Genomic DNA, 16,388 nt, shown 5'->3' on the forward strand with positions numbered 1-16,388 from the left:
TTTACTGATGGCTGAAAAATGACTAATTAATGCCAAAGCTATTAACCTTACACCGTGTAGTGAAAAATATCTAGCTAGGATTTTTTTTCTTTCCATTTTTTGTCTTTTTTCTAATCTAATATAATGTAAAACTACTTGGTGATATATCATATACCGTTAGAACGCTTGATTAGTCACCTGCAACAAGGTAGAACTTGTAAGGATCGTGTTTCTGTAGAATGTGTGTGTGTGTAACTCCATCTTCCAGGATGACAATGCTCTACCCCACAGGGATTATCATCACCAGAATTTGAGAGTAGAGTAAGTCAAGATTTCAACCCAAATGAACACTTGTGGGGTCAGCTTGGGCATGCCGTACATGTTAGAATGACTAACACAACCACCATGGTTGATTTTCATCAACTCTGGTTGAAGGTTGAAGAATGGGATGCCATCCCACTGCAAAATGTGACCAGAGTGGTGACCAGCATGAAGAGGAGGTGCCAAGCTGTAGTGGATGTTTAAAAATCTTCCACATATATATATATATATATATATATATATATATATATATATATATAGAGAGAGAGAGAGAGAGAGAGAGAGAGAGAGCTGCTGACAGTGAAAAATTATTAAGGTGTAAGAATGGCTTTTATGTGTTGTTTTTCTTTTACTTATTACTGTGGCAGTGCAATCATCCAATCCGCCATCAATGTCAAGATAATCTCAAAACAGTTAAAGGGGAGAAATAATCTAGCAAACACAGAAGTCCTTACTTTTTGTGTTATAATTACTATTCAGCATGACAAAAGCTGCAACAACAACAAAAACACTATAATATAACAGGACACGCTGAAGCAGACTATCTGTCAGATATAAACTTTTCCTCAAAATCACACATGAAAACAAATATAACTGTAAAAGTGTAACACAATGCTAAATAATCAGAAAAAATAACGATAATAATAATAAGTAATAGGGCAAAACTATTTTTAGAAAATGGAAGAGGTGTACATTGATGCTGTATGACTTAACGATTCACGTAAACCTTTTATAAACAGCGGCTTAAGGATAAATGATATGAAGAATTTGATATTTTTTGCCTTGTATAACTTCTTGTTGTTTCCCCAGATCAAACACAGTAGATAACGTGGGTAAAGTCTAAGCCAAAGCATGGATTTTCTGCTGGAACTGACTGTATTGGTAACCTACTAATTACATATTAACATGTTATACACAACACAATAAAATTTCATACATGATCCATTATGAGCATCAGCATAATCTCTCAGAGCAGCTTAGGGATCGCACATAACAACTCACAAACCACACTTTGCCAATTTCAGTGGGCTGGGTACAGGTTAATAGGCTGGGTGGCCCTGATGATTTTAAATGCCCCACTCAGCAGTTTAAACAAATTCCAGTGATGCCAATAATTGATGTAAACCATCTTATTAATGCTGGTGTTTTCAGTTGATACCAGAAATCTTTTTATGACTTAATGGAAAAAAGAAATCCCAAATTCCCTGAACAATAAGCAGGTAACAAAGACTGTTGCAAAAAGCATGTGAAATTCCCAAATTACCCTGTTTTCCCACTGTCAGTGGTGAAAGGAGCCTTGAAATTCTTAAGTAAAAATGCAAAGGCAGTCCTATAAAAAGGTAACGTTTAATCCTTAATTCAGACATATTCATAGTTATTGATGAACTGCAAATGTGAAATTATTCATTATGCAATAAATAATGGCATCTGCAAGTGGTATAGCCACCCCAAGGCATTACTGGTAAAACTAATTATCAGTGTGTAAGCAGCATTGTCTTGTACTCTTATCTTAATTACTTTTTACGGTTCCACTGAGCTTCCCCCAGTGGGTCACAAAATAAACCTTAATAGTTTAATTAGACAGGAGAGAAAGTAATAATACTAAATTTATATTAATCATCATAACTTTGCTCCACTTTATGTTTAATTAATGTAATTTCTATTAAAGACTGTACAAATCTATCTGCAGTTTCAATCTTTCACCTATATGACAAAACCATCCTGCAATGATACAAAGAGAAAAAGGGCTGTTTATTATTCAGCTTCATTATTGTATTTAGAGCAAATTATATTGATTATTTGATTTGTTGTTTAAAGGATATTTAAACAGCAATCATTTCTTACTTTCAGTATTGTTGATATTTTATAAGCGTTCACATCTGCACTCTTCAAAACACAACAAGAAAACCAACAACACGAGAAAAGTTTAGCAAAAGTTGAAGCTTATAAACAGGTTCTAGTTGGGTGTTTGCTCAGCTGTGGTTGTGAAGAGTTGCTGTCTGATTCTTTCTCTGCCTTGCTGTCATGTTTTTCAGTAATTTTGTAGTGTTCTTATTTATTGGTTTTATATATTGCCCAGAGTTGTCTTGTTTGTGCTCCTCAGATCTAGAAAACACTTACAATTCCAGCCTCTCATATGTGTTTCTCTCTCTCTCTCTCACTATATATATATATATATATATTGATTCTCTATTTATATTCATTCTCTGTACCACTTAGTCCATTACGGGTCGCAGGTAAGCTGGACCCTATCCCAGCATTTTTAGCAGTTGAGAGGCAGGGTTCACTCTGCACAGGTCACCAGTCCAATGCAGGGCCAACACAGATAGGGACAAACAACCATTCACACACTCACTCCTAGGGAGTGAAATATATATATATTAAGGAAATAAAATCTTTGACCTCACTGGTCAGATAAAACATCAGATCTGAAATTGTCATCCTGGTCTCTGGAAAATGGTATGGGAAATTATTTTCAGTATTTTCTGATATTTTATAGCTTAAAACGACTGTCTTAGTTAGATAAATGGTTAGATAGATAAATAATCTTGTCACAGAAAGGAAGACACATAATGGACATAAGCTCATAAAGTATGGGCTACTGTATTTTCTGCTTACAGGAACCTTCTAGTTTAGAGGAAATTTGCTAGTTTTGTCCACTAGGTGGCAGTCATGTACAACTAAACATCCTCTGCTTTGTTGCAACCGTGTGCCAAGGGCCCTCCTAGCTTATTTATCATTTCAGGTTCACATGTGCCGAACCATCAGCTTTAAATAAAACACACACCCCTTGACACAATTACACATTTTCTTTATCGTTTTTATGGCGCCAAACTTCAATGAAATTCCAGCAATAATGACATATTTATGTAGAAAATGCTTAATGGATATTCTTATTTTAAAATGTGAATTTATTTAGCTCTTGTTTTTCACGAGTATTTGCAACCACTGACAGAACAAAGATGTTTTTAAGAGAAAGAGCGCACTCTGCATTAAGGATCTGTGCATGTATCTGTACCACTGTTTAAAACATTAGCAGCTCTATTACATCATAGTTGTGATCGTTGATGTCACTTATTTATTTATTTCTGGCCGTGTCCAGGTGCCATTATTTGCACTGTGCTGTAAATACCAGCTTGTAGAAGTAACCCGGTGGGGCCACAGCAGTGGCTGTTCGACTGAGATGCAGAGCTCAGGCTGTTTTTGCAGGTTTCTCATGCGTTGAGAGCGAAACAGTCAGCAGTCGGCTCTTTTGTTCCAAGTGCAGATTCTGTGTGCGCGCGCGCCTGTGTGTGTGCCAGATAGAAAGAGAGAAAGAAACGCGCGCGCACACACAATCTCTTACACACAGTCTGAACAGAGGCAGTCTTTAGGATACAGCAGAGTGCGTGAGGAGGATAGAGAGACCGGGATGCTGACATACTCCTGATAGATGGTTAAAATGGCGAGAGCTGGTTCGACCCCAAGGAGCCACTAAACTGTAGCATTGTAGGTCGGAATATGTCGTAGCAGAACCTGGATAATTGTAATCCCCACCTTTTTTTTTCTAAAGAAAAAGAGCGCTGTTTGTACCCACCACGTTGTTCTCTGCGAGTGTTGGAATATTTTCTCTGTTTAAATGGCATCCACAAGGATGGGGATTCTTTTGGGAATTCTCCTAAATGCTTTAATCGGTAAGTGGCACCTTATTACCAGGGTAGAGAATAACGGGGCAGGATGTGATAGCGTTACAGGGGGACAGACGCTGTCAGCTCACTGCTCTCCGGAGCGTATGGTTCATGCTGCAAGCTGCAATAAGCAGTGTAACCCTGAACTTGGCCCCTCTCCGGTGTGCGTTTGTATTTGGGCTGCAAATACCAGTGTTGGAGCTGTGTACAATGCGGGGCTCTTAGGGTAGGATACCTGCAGCTATATGCTATACTAATTGTTGGTTTGCATTTTTGTTTTTTAATGCATTCTGCAGAACTTGAAATGTCACAGCCACTTCTCATGCACACGTACAATAAGTTCAAATCTAGATCAGTCCTTTGATGTCCAGGTAGCATTATAATAGATGGTAGCCACGTGTAATGTATGCTGTTTTTTGTTCTTTTTACATTTGTTTTGGTTTTAATCCAAACTGGTAAATGTGTTTCTGTCTTAGTTGTGATTCGAGAAAGTCATGCTTTTCTAAGAGCATCTATTTTTGTACAATATAGAAAATCCAATGGGAGCCAAATTTTCTACTTTAAAACTTGAAATTTGTCCTTTACTTTTATGAGTGGAGTTTAATTTCATATCAGTGGACTTCAAAAGTAGATAGATTTATTGACTGGTCAGTCATTAGAGCATACCACCCTGTGGCTGAGTGGAATGACAGTGGTTATTGCTCTAAGAATAGATTAAAAGACTGTGGTTATTGCCTGCTGGGGAGAATATTTGTACAGATTAAATGTCAAGGCTGTCTCTCTCCTCCTTTTCAAATTTTCTCCTGCATCCCTTTGTTTGCGATGACAGTCACTTTCTCTCTCGATGTGGGGCCCCCTTAATTCAAAGGCTGGAGAGAGTATTGAGTATTTGCAAAGCATACCACACAGGGACCCACAAAGGCCCCGCTGGAATCATAGAGGCTTGTGGTTCATAACATGTTTCGCTCAGAGGACTGGGAACAAAAACGTCAGAAACACACACTTGGCTCTGTGATGGATGCAGTTCCAATCTACCCATCGCATTGAAGAGATGAAGCTCTTTCAAGTGCTTGTCTGCCTCCGAGAGTAGATTAGGTTCAGATAAAGGCACTTTTTAATGGCATTTTAAGCAGTGATGACTAAAAGTGGTTAAAAGAGAGTGGAAAGATAACTATCTACATTAGATCTTTTAGGGACTAAAAAAACAGTTCAAACCAAAATGTAAAAGGTTTTAATGACAGGACTGTTTGAGATTTCACTACAGCAACAACACATCACCAGTACTGTACAGCTACTCTGTCCCACAACAGTGAAAACAAGAAGTAAACACCAACATGAAAACACTGCTGAGGACTCTCACTTTACTTCCTTCCAGTTAGGTTCCTGCCTGCGTATCTGCATACTCCTTTATTTTAATCTAAAGTACATATAGAGTATCAGTATAAAAATAAGGCTGTTATTGTGAAGGAAGAGTGTGCTGTACAAATGAGTGAGAACAAAATAACTACAACAGCTGCCCTACTTCCTCTTCAACTCATGGACTGTTGTTTCTCAGCATCTTTGTGTTGCATTACAAGACTGTTATTGTTATCACTGCCATTTTCAGCTTGATCATAGAAGACAATAGAAGCGAAATGCATACAGTTGTTTGCTCTTTAATGAGCATGAGATGCAAGAAAACAAGAGTATTGACTAATAATTTATCAAAGAGTAGCCTATAGAAGGGAATGTATGCATCAATACAGCACACTAAGTTCTCCCTGTGGAAAGTTTTTCTCTGTGGTAGAGAATAAATGTTGCTTTTTAGCCAGATATTATTGACTTTGTATAAAAGAAGTTTTATTCTGTGACTGCTAATTTCTATTAGCTTGTTTAAACTGAAGGTTTTCTGTTGTTTGATTCATGCACTTAATGTATAGGAGGACTTTTCCAATGCAGTCTGGAAATACCTTTAAAGAAATACTGATAAAAAAAAAATCTGTTTCTATTCAATACACCTATAACAACACTTATATGAAACGTCGTGTACAGGCATTCTTGAATTTGAATGTAGGTGCTGCTTTAGCTTCTCACCTACAGGCAGGTGCAAATAAAAATAAAAGGCTAAATCTACTTTTTAACATATTATCTCTATTATCAAGTTGAACCAGCCAGAGCTGCAGCATAGAGAGAAAAGTTTAAAAAGGCAACTAAACAATGAATTAGGCTTTTAAGATGATGCTTGGTGTAATTCAGGGTCATTGTGTGATATGATGCAAAGCAGTTGTGTCAGTATCCTATAATATCCTCACCCTGCAGCCTCAAAGGAGCCTGTGGAGCATCCTAGGCTCTGACAGTGGTGCTCATGCCTGCTAACCACATCTATCAGTAGCTGGTGTGTCATCCTCACTTTACTGTTGCAGCTGTAAACCTTTGTGCCAGCGCTCCACACTTATTTGTCATTGTGAGTTGCACCCTTGTCTCTAGCTTTACCCTGGTTTCCCTACATTTTAGTATCATTTAGTAACATTAGGACGTGTCATTGTGTGTTTGTGTACTTATCTCATTGTGAAAATCCACACCTATATAGGTTCATGTGTGTGACCATGTGTTGCTGACATGATCCCTTGCCACTGTTTTCTACACCTGTGCTCCAGAGCTCTGTCTACACAGTCCTGGATCAACATTCACAGATGACCGTGACCTTTTTTATTGTCTTCCTATTTCCTGTGTCTCATTGGATCAGTCTTATAATTAGCTGTTGTGTTTGAAATGATTTTCTCTGACATTTCTCACACTGTTGTTTGTGACCTTCTACCCACCCAGAGCTCAGAATTGCATTAACTGGTCACTCAGGCAACATGCTTTATTCATCAGGAATCAGGAACCCAACATCACATTTTCTCAAGCTAATGGAAGAAACTGATTACTTGAGCACAAAATCATTAAAGTTGTTTAATCCACTTCCAATCAATGACATCCTAACACATAAAACACTGAGCTGTCATTATCCTGTTTGCTGCAAAGTGTGATAACTTTGACTAATGTCATTTGTCAGCTTTGAAAGCCTCTAAACTACTGCAGCCTACACAAATGAAGATTGAGCATATAGCTTACCATGTTTAAAATATTCATTTTTCTCAAAGAACATTTTACCCTGATTATGATTCTCTTTGAGAATTATCCATCCTCTGATCAAAAAATGATCTGACCGACTGCATGTGGGGCTTCTGTTTGTTATCTGCTGGCTGCTCTGTGTGAAAATCTGATCTTCTATTGAATGAAAGGAGATTAAGTTCTGTGTCCCGCATAATTTTGAAAAGCAGGAACTCAGGCCAAAGGATCACCGTCGGCCAGCTAAGGGTTAAATATTTCTCCAACACCACCCCCTTGTTTTTCAGAAGTGGTAGCACTGATGTGTCTCTGGTCTCATGGCCATTTTACTTGCCGTGCTCTCTGAGGGGAAAAGGAGAGGTAAAGGATACAGGAGTGAAGAAAAGGAGAAATAGGAAAAGTGTGTCAGTGAAAACCTTGGCTGCTCCTAAAGGGAACTATTTCTCTCCTGGAATTTGTGGGATGAAGCCAGAGGTCCTCTCTTTTGACCCTTGTGCTTTGCTCCCTTCTGCTGCCCTCCCTTAGTCCGTCCCACCAGATTCCAGGGCCTGAGGCACAGACTGGTAGTGCTTAGTCCATCAGCAGCTGAAACATGATACCAAGAGACCTCACTGAGCTCCTCTTTTATATAACCCAGCCAGGTCAGGCTGTTTACATCCTCTATTTATTGTTCTCCCACTCCCCCTTTTTAGCCTCAGAAACCACAAATATCTGAAAATCAGATCTCACATCATTATAGACTGGAAGCATCCCCACAAATAAACGTAGCCAACTGGGAGCTTTTAGTGGTAGCAACATTTGGTGTTGAGGGGTAGAAAAAGGAAAAGTAAAACACATTGATCCGGATTTTGTTCTTGCAGGTTGCAGCCACTGGTTGCAGTCTAAACATGGAGCTTGCTACAGGAAAAGAGAACATATGTTCTAGATGCATGCAGTCTAAAAACCATCAATTCCCTTGTGGCTGTAGCCTGGAGGTACCTTGGTGAAGGTTTTTTATTCATGAGGTACAAGGCCTGGTGAGCACCTATCAGGATATAAAGAGCAGTTTTTTTGTTTGTTTGATGGTTGATTCGAAAATAATAATCCTTCCATAATACATAGGACCCTAAAGTGTCTGAATCACAGATGAAAATAAATGAGTTGACACAACTTCAGTAAATTGGCAGGAAAAATAAAGATAAATGATGAAGATTAATATTTTAGGAGCAAAATAGGATAAAAAGCATTTATCAGTCTGGCTGTCTGCTCACCCCTTTAGAGCATCGGAACAAAAGCCTGGACCAAAGGTCTATTTAATTTTCTTTTTTTTGTAGTGTTCCTGATTTTAGAGTTGATTTTAATATTTTAAGTTATCATTAAAGAATGCATTTGTTTTGCACATATCTTTAATCAACCCTCCAAAGACCCAGTCTCTAAAAGTTAAACTAAAGGTGACTGGATAATGTATATCATTTACTAGGGCTCCAAAACACTGCTGTTTTTCTGCCGAAATGTACTGCAATCAGCTGTGTATGCAAGAAACACTCTGAGTAGAATTAAAGACATTATAGCAACAACAAGGAAACATTTGGATGAAATGTACATGATAGATGATTGTCTTTTTATCATTTGTTTTCTAAAAGAAATACATTTCGTGAGACGTTCCAGGAGAGATGGGAAACCCATAATATAAAATGTATATGCAATTAGAGATTTTTTTGAACATTTACAAAGTTGTTCAGCGTCTCTGCCACTGAAGACAGATGGCAGGCAAGGCCAAAGAGAGGCAGCTCTCAGTTTGGGTACAAAATGTTTAAACCATCTCTGCTTTGATAAAAGCTCATATAATGATAATGATTTCATGTTCTTTTTGTTTTGTGAATTTGACTTTTACTGCTATTTAGATTATATTTCTACTACTACTACTACTTCTGCCACTTTTCTAATTGTTTTTTGTCGATCTTTGTTGATTTTCTTGTGTTTGAAAGGTAACTGAAGACTCACTGTGTAGTAAATCATTTTCTACCTAACTCTTTTCTCCAGTACAGTTTGATAATGACAGCTGATCAAAACCTTGTTTAAATATAGAGCTTTGTTTAACCATTGCTAACAGAGAGGCTATTCATGTTCAGCTAGAGGGCTAACATCTGTGACCGTGTGTGTCTCTGTTCAGGTGTGATGTGTGAAGCAGAGCTCTCTTTCACATTGGAGCCCAGTGACGTCATTGCTGTACAGGAACAGCCACTCATGCTCCACTGCCAGGTGGATGGCATCCCACCAATCACCACACAGTGGAGGCATAATGGTGTGCTCTTAACTCAGGACCAGCATCACACCACCTTCATCAACGGTTCACTCCTGATCGCTTACTTCCAGAAGACCAAGTCTGATGGTTCATCCGACGAAGGCGACTATGAATGCATGGTCCAGAATTCTTTTGGGCGGGTAGTGAGTCGCAAAGCCCGCATTCAGGCTGCCAGTAAGTTTCTATCTTGATCTTTTATGTGTTTTTGAAGACTTTCTAGGTCTGTGCAATATATTGAATTTTGATTTTGACTCCAATTGAGCATAAAAACAATTCTATTGACAAAAATACAATAAATTTTCCAAAAATTCTTGCACTGTTACGCTCTGCTATTTAGTCACATTTTCTAAATGACACACACATTTATCTTACTTCCAGAAGTGAATCCGGGCAAAACCGGAAGTTGACCCTTTGCCAATGCTGCACACACTGTTGCCAACTTAGCGACTTTGTAGCTACAGTTTATTTGGCAAGTACTGAGACCCCTCTTGCAACTCTTTTTCATAAAAAAGACTAGTGACAACTATAGCAGCTTGTTTGGATGTTATTGTATCCTTCCTACTCTTATCAATGAGCAGCAGTGCTGCCATAAGACTTAAACATGTTTGCGCTGATCCACTTCCCTAACACTGCTGCACCTTTTAAGCGCTGTCTGGTCATTGATCATTATTTTTGCATCCCAACTTTTTAACCTTATATCATCTTGTCTCAAAATACCAGAATTACAGTTCATGTGCATCTGATTGTGTACTCACAATCAGACCCAAACAGCCACTTACTTAAGTTTAATTAAGTTGTCATCTGTTACGTCCACAAATTTGAACATTGTAATTAAAAAATCCTCATAAGTAATCTCATTTTTGTCCAATCCCAGTCGACAGAGCACTGCTGTGCATTTAAATGCACTTAATACATTTCTGACTGTGTAGTCATTTGAATATTTTGATGCAATTCTTTGAGCTCAATGAACTTTCTGATGCTTGTCTCCAGCACTACTCAGAAATCTAAGCCTTTGAATGTAGCATTAACAAGCGCTCATGCTGAGAGTCTCCCAGTTGCTTTGTAAAAGTGCAGTAAGCTGGAGGCAACTTAGCAACCCACTCACTGGTAGCAGCATCAAGATGCATTTTCTCAAGCTTGACTACCAGATCCTTTATTAGAAGAAATTCTAGCTTACCATTAAGTTCCCAGAATTGTTGCTATGGTTCATCTTTACCACATTTCTATCCCATCACAGTAAGACAATCTGACGCTCCGTCCTCCTCGCTCATCTTTTGTCTCACGGCATGCATTTCTAGTCTTGCTTGAAATGAAAAGCATCAGGGATGTGCACTCCCCCAGAGGCTTTAGTGATAGTGTTCTGTTCCACACTGTGCCGAGTTAAAACTATATTCTGTAAGACAAAGATGGACAAAGGCTCACAGAAGCCTGTTGATTCCTGGGCTATGTGTAGACAGGATACTGCTGTGCTGTTGTGGCCAATACAGCTTTTCAACTCAGTGGGGTACGGAGGTTAGCATGGACGTCTCTCTGACCAAAGGGAAAAGTCACTTCAGCTCAGCAGCTGGCCCTGTCAAGCACACGCAACCTTTCAAGGCCTTCCTAAAGAGTCTTTCTTTTCAAAGGTTAGCTTGAATCTTCCTTTGTTACACGCTTTTTTTTCAACACCGCATCAGGGAAGTCAGCTGTATCGTGCCCCTAGTCCTTAATTTTGCTATTAATTTGATATATATAAGATTATATATAAGTTATAAGAAAGTCTGGAAAATGAAAATCTATACATTTAGCAACAGAAGTGCCATCACCTGAGTATGTTGCAGAGAAAACAACACAATAATTCTAATTATATATGTATATAATTTTTGGCCACATTTTCTGGTATCACTCTAGATAGATAGATATTGCCCTTCACTTTGAAATATGTGATGAAAATGTACGCATCAGAAAGCCTGTTAAATGCCGCACACAGTAACCAGTGCATTTAAGTGTTACTGCAGTCTTGGTTTAAAGTAAGAAAGATATTCATTCTGTAAGGACATAGTTTCAGTGAGAATAGTGCTGATATTAAAGTGTTGAAAACACTGAATAGCGGCCGACAAGTGCAGACTTTCTGATGCTGTCATTCAGTGTGACACCAACATGCTCAGTCAAGGATTAAGTTTCCTCTCAGTGGTTGTGGATTTCATGGTGTTTTAGATTTAATGTCAAATCATGCCACGCAATTTATACTTTAAGCTTTCTGTTCTTTGTCTCACTGAAAAATTCATTAAATAAGTACAGATTTAATTATTGAACTTGCAGTTCACCTGGTTGCTCAAGTTCAGTTCCATTCATTGGTTGAATTCTACTTTTATAGCTGTTTCTTTCTCCATCAGAGCATTTCAAGCTTTTCACTTCAACTCGTATTGATTAGGATCACTAGAGGATTACTCTAGATCACATTCTGACCCCTGACCTTTGACTTTTGGCTGTGTTGAATAGGTTATTGACAATGCATAGAATGAGCAACGGCTGTCTTATAAAGATACACCCTGCAAGAGTCCAGATTTGAAGATGTAATTGAAAATGATCTTCCATAATTTAAATAGAAATCATTAGCTATAAATTATTGTGTGCAATATTTTGCCATACACCAGTGCTGTATGTACTTGATAGCGTTTTTTTTTTTGTTTTTTTTTGTTTTGATTTTAAATATCTGAGTGTTTATCTCAGTTATTTTAGAGGTGATGCTTTACAAGCTCTTTTAGTTGTTGAACATGACTTTGTAGTCTCACTAAATTCTCACTAAAACCACAGTTTTAAGCAAATGTAACAGCTTCATTTCTGATTATCTGGATTGAAAAGTTTTTAATAGATGATTCTTTGCTTTGTAAATTCAGTAATATATCATCATTCATCAGCATCCATTTTCTGGCAGTCCTTAGTTTTAGACTTGTGGAGGGGCCCTTTCAGTCCACAAGTGTTACCCTGTTGATAATCATTCATTTTGTTGGGCTGTTAAGATTTAGGTTCATATAAACTGTTATGTGAGTTTTTATCTTGGAAATGAACTGTAACTGGGTTTGAATGACTGTTGGCTTGGACATAAATTATTAAGGATAAAGCTTGTTTGTTTCTTTAATTAAAAGACAAAGACCAAGATAAGTAAATGCCCTCCCTATAAATACCTTTGACATGTGTTTGTTTTTTCCTCCTCCAAGTGTTTGTTAATGTTGTTGTGCTCATTGTGTTTTTTGGGATCATTTGCTGTGGTATAGTCCCTCTTACAACAGCGCTCTGACTTGTACCACTGTGATGCAATGGGTGGTGTGATTACTGAAGCCTCTTTATAGCCCTCCCAATGGATAAAGCCTCCATCTTACCCTTCACACTACCACCCTCCATAAATTTTACTTTTTATTTGCTTGACAACCATTTGTGTGAGCTCGCTGTCGGGGGCTGGTGTTGGACGGACTCCCCGCTGCCCCTCTAAATCGGCGGTCGGTCTTGGAAACACTTTTTTTTTCCTCCCAAATGTTATCTCTTTGATGGTCAGTTTCTCTCTCTGTACATCTCCCCTTTCCACACTTTCTCTAGGACCTCCTCATTAGCTTAGGTTCAGGAAGCTTTTCATCATTTGGATGAATGACAAGCCTGGTACAGTGGACCCAACCAGGGCCCCTCCCCCACAGCACAGCCGTGTCACCAGGCAACACACCACAAAGCCCCCTTGTTACAAAATAGCTTTTAGGATCAATTGAAATGAATTGCTTTTGTCCGTTTGTGAGAAATTAATTAGAAGGAGTTGAAGCTTTGTCATGAAATATTTTTTCACGTGTTTCATTCAGACCGCAGCTGACCTCATGGACCATTTTAAGAGACTGACAAAAGGCAAATGTCTCCAAATGTGAAAGTGAATGTATAGACAGCAAAACAGCAAAAATGTGTTATAATTCTGCTGCACATCTTAGATTTTTTTATTGCTTCCTTCATAATATCATCTTTTTTTTTTAAAGAAAGAAAACCTTGTTTTTTTTGTTATGGTGGGCCTCTGAGTAACACTTTAATTAAAAAGGAAAACCCAGGGGGCTGGCAAGGTTGCAAAATGTAAAAAAAATGGTGTTTGCCTCTCGTTTGTGTGAACTGAATCTGCAAGGATATAAAAAAGTAAGGTAAAAAAAAGTGTGATGTCATGCCTGATGTGACTTTTAAAAGCTTTGTGGATGGCTTGACACGAGCAGCTACTCAGTCTCAGACAGCAGTTAGTACCAGTGATTTATGTGGAGCTTATGTTAGTTTACATGAAAGTGCTTGTTTGCGATGTGCGCCTGTGTTTAGATGGCGGCTCTCCATCACACTTCGACCCTCCTGTCCCCTCCCCTTTCATGGCCTCCTGCCTGGGTGAACGCTGAAGCTCCATCCCTGCATCTCCTTGTAGATTTCTTTGTCTGCCAGCCAAACCCCACCCTCGAACTGCACCCCCCTCCCTCCTCTGCTGCCCTCTCTCCTCTCTGCTTGCATGTCATGAAGCAAATCATCTCCCTTGTCATATTGGTTAACCAAATATTATTTTGACATTTAAACATGAATGCTATTTACTTTTCAAATCATTCTCTCACTGTGGTGATTCTGTTGTATTATGACTAGATTAATGATGTTTTTTGAGGAGGAGTCATATTGTTTTGCCATTTTACACCACAAAATCACACCTGTAATGTTTCTCTTGTTTACATTGTTACTCTCATTGTTATTCATGTTTTGAAAACATCACAGAGAATTAGTGCATGGCTTATGAGTGCCCTCTTCCTTCTGTTAGGCAGGTATGTGGGCTGATGTTAACCCAGAGTGCTCCCTCCTGCTGTGTGGTCAGCGCCCCTCCATCTGTCTGCCAGTGTGTCAGAAGAATTGAGAAAAAAAAGCTTTTTCTCTTTTTTTTTCTCCCCCCTCGTACCATTGAGGTGGGCTGAAGCAATGAGAGCTCTGACCTCTGCTGTGTAATTACATCTGAAACCGGTTATTACTGTACACCTCCAGACAAAACTCTCAGATCTCATTACCTGATTGTGCATGCCACGTTTGAGTTGAAAAGACTTTGGAGTTGTTTTTCAGAGTTAGTTCAAAGTGGGTCAGTTTCCAATCAAAGAAAAATGTTTGACAATATTATTGTCTCAGTTTTTTTCACTGCCTGTAGAAATGATCTTTGTCTTCTAGAGTTCTTACTGGGAAGTGGAATAAACGGCTACAATGAAAACCCATTATAACAGTTTCAGACATTTTCATTGACAAATGTTTAAAATTTTCCAAGTCTCATGTGCAGAAGGAGCACAGTAGATCTCTGCTTTAGTTAAAGATGACACTACGCTGACCTTGAAGCTGTGCAAAATCACAGAGGGATGCTACACTTCTGTCTGAATGTCTTATTTAGCTGGGAAATGGGATGCGATTTAAAACAGAGCTTCAGAGAGATTTTCAAGCTAATAATCTTTTTAGTCACTTCATTTTGCTAATTGCTAATCAAATATTAATTATGTTTTGGAAGTGTAGTGATAATGCTACATAGTGGGAACAAAAAGGGCATCCACCTTAACTAGTTTTGCATTAATTGCGTTACTTGTGTTTCCTATTTAATGAGCAGCAAATGCAACTAAATGAACAGCAAATTGGTTGCTTGGGTGCTTAAATTTTAAGCCTTTCTGTAAGACACAGATGTGCAAGACACATATGTGCAAGTGCCCTAACCATCCTGTGTTACCAGCTTCTTAGTGTGAGGATTGATCTACTTTGCAGGGCAGAGCAGTCACCCTTAAACTCTAAAAATATCTGTCTGTGTAAGAAACATCACCTGGAAAAGAAGCTCCTTTTGGGAGGAAGAAAAACTGATAAGCTATAGAATAGCTGGGTGATAAATTTATTTAACTTTTAAAACAAGCATTAATCTGTTTCCTCCAGGCACACGTTAGTATTGACGTTATTTTCATCCTGTCACTTTGTTGCACTATTTAATGACAAAGTAGGTCACGTCATAATTATGTTTGTTTAGCACCTTCAAAAGCAGCACGATAGCCCACATGTATATGTATGCTATATATACTAAATGCACACATTCATAAACTTTGACCTTGCTCTCCAAACATTTTAGCAGCTGCTCGCCACAGCTGTGTACACTTCAGCCATTCATCCCTATTATACACATTGAGCTAATCTCTTTTAATTCATTTATCATGCAAATCAGTGTTAACTTCTTGAATGGACAGGAATCATATAAGAAATTGAACGTCTTGCAGAAACAGCCTTTTACTCATTGGAGTATGATGCTGCTTTGTCATACAAGTCATTATACTGAAACTGAGCGGACTGTTGATGAAACAAAGATCAGCCTAGGTCATAGTCGACATTCAGGTTCAGTGTTGGGTTTGCACTTTTTTTTGTTTGTGTCACTAATTCTGGGTGCATGTCTGACTCTGTGTCAGTCTCTAGACCACCCTAGCTATCCTCAAACAAACAAATGAATAGGGGGCCTAAAATTCCTTCTGCCTACTTTTAAGGCTCATGGGAGGAATTCCTGTGTAATAGAGGTGAAAGGTGAAAGAAGAGAGAGAGAGCAGAGTCCAGGCCAAAGGTTGGATGTGGCAGACTGGAGTCCGAATGTGGTATTTTGCTTCATTCCGTTATTAAGTGTGTATTCTGAGGTTTTGAAGAATAATATCACTTTATTTTAGGTTTAAGTTAAGGTTAGGCAACAGACAATCAATATTATCAATGCATTGTTTTAAAGATGGAGACGCAAGTATCTCTGAGTTTATTTTGGGTGTGTGTTGGTGTTCCTATGTTTCCAGGTTTGACTATGGGCTTGGCAAGCTCTTGCTTTTGCCCCGTCGCTGCGCTTCACTACCCTTAACAGAGGCTTTATGGCCATATTGTGCAGTTAAAATTCTTTACAGGGTCTGCACCATCCACCAATAAAAGCACCAAAAGTCCCTCATCCTGTCCTCTCCTTGGCTCAAATTTTGTTCTGCGTGTGTGAAAACATGGGATAGGGACAATGAGGTGAAGTCAGTGGATGA

General features: G+C 38.6%; 1 protein-coding gene across 1 annotated transcript in view; it reads left to right on the forward strand.

Moving 5' to 3' along the window:
- Positions 1 to 3,623: 3,623 nt before the first annotated feature.
- Positions 3,624 to 16,388, forward strand: part of igdcc3 (immunoglobulin superfamily, DCC subclass, member 3) — an 80,100-nt gene continuing 67,335 nt past the window's right edge. The window contains exons 1-2 of the mRNA XM_041994432.1: positions 3,624 to 3,974; positions 9,214 to 9,519. Coding sequence (XP_041850366.1) covers positions 3,920 to 3,974; positions 9,214 to 9,519 — 361 coding nt within the window. The 5' untranslated portion in view covers positions 3,624 to 3,919. The remainder of the gene's footprint in view (positions 3,975 to 9,213; positions 9,520 to 16,388) is intronic.

The sequence above is a fragment of the Melanotaenia boesemani genome, chromosome 1 (genome assembly GCF_017639745.1).
Source record: "Melanotaenia boesemani isolate fMelBoe1 chromosome 1, fMelBoe1.pri, whole genome shotgun sequence".
NCBI lineage: Eukaryota > Metazoa > Chordata > Actinopteri > Atheriniformes > Melanotaeniidae > Melanotaenia > Melanotaenia boesemani.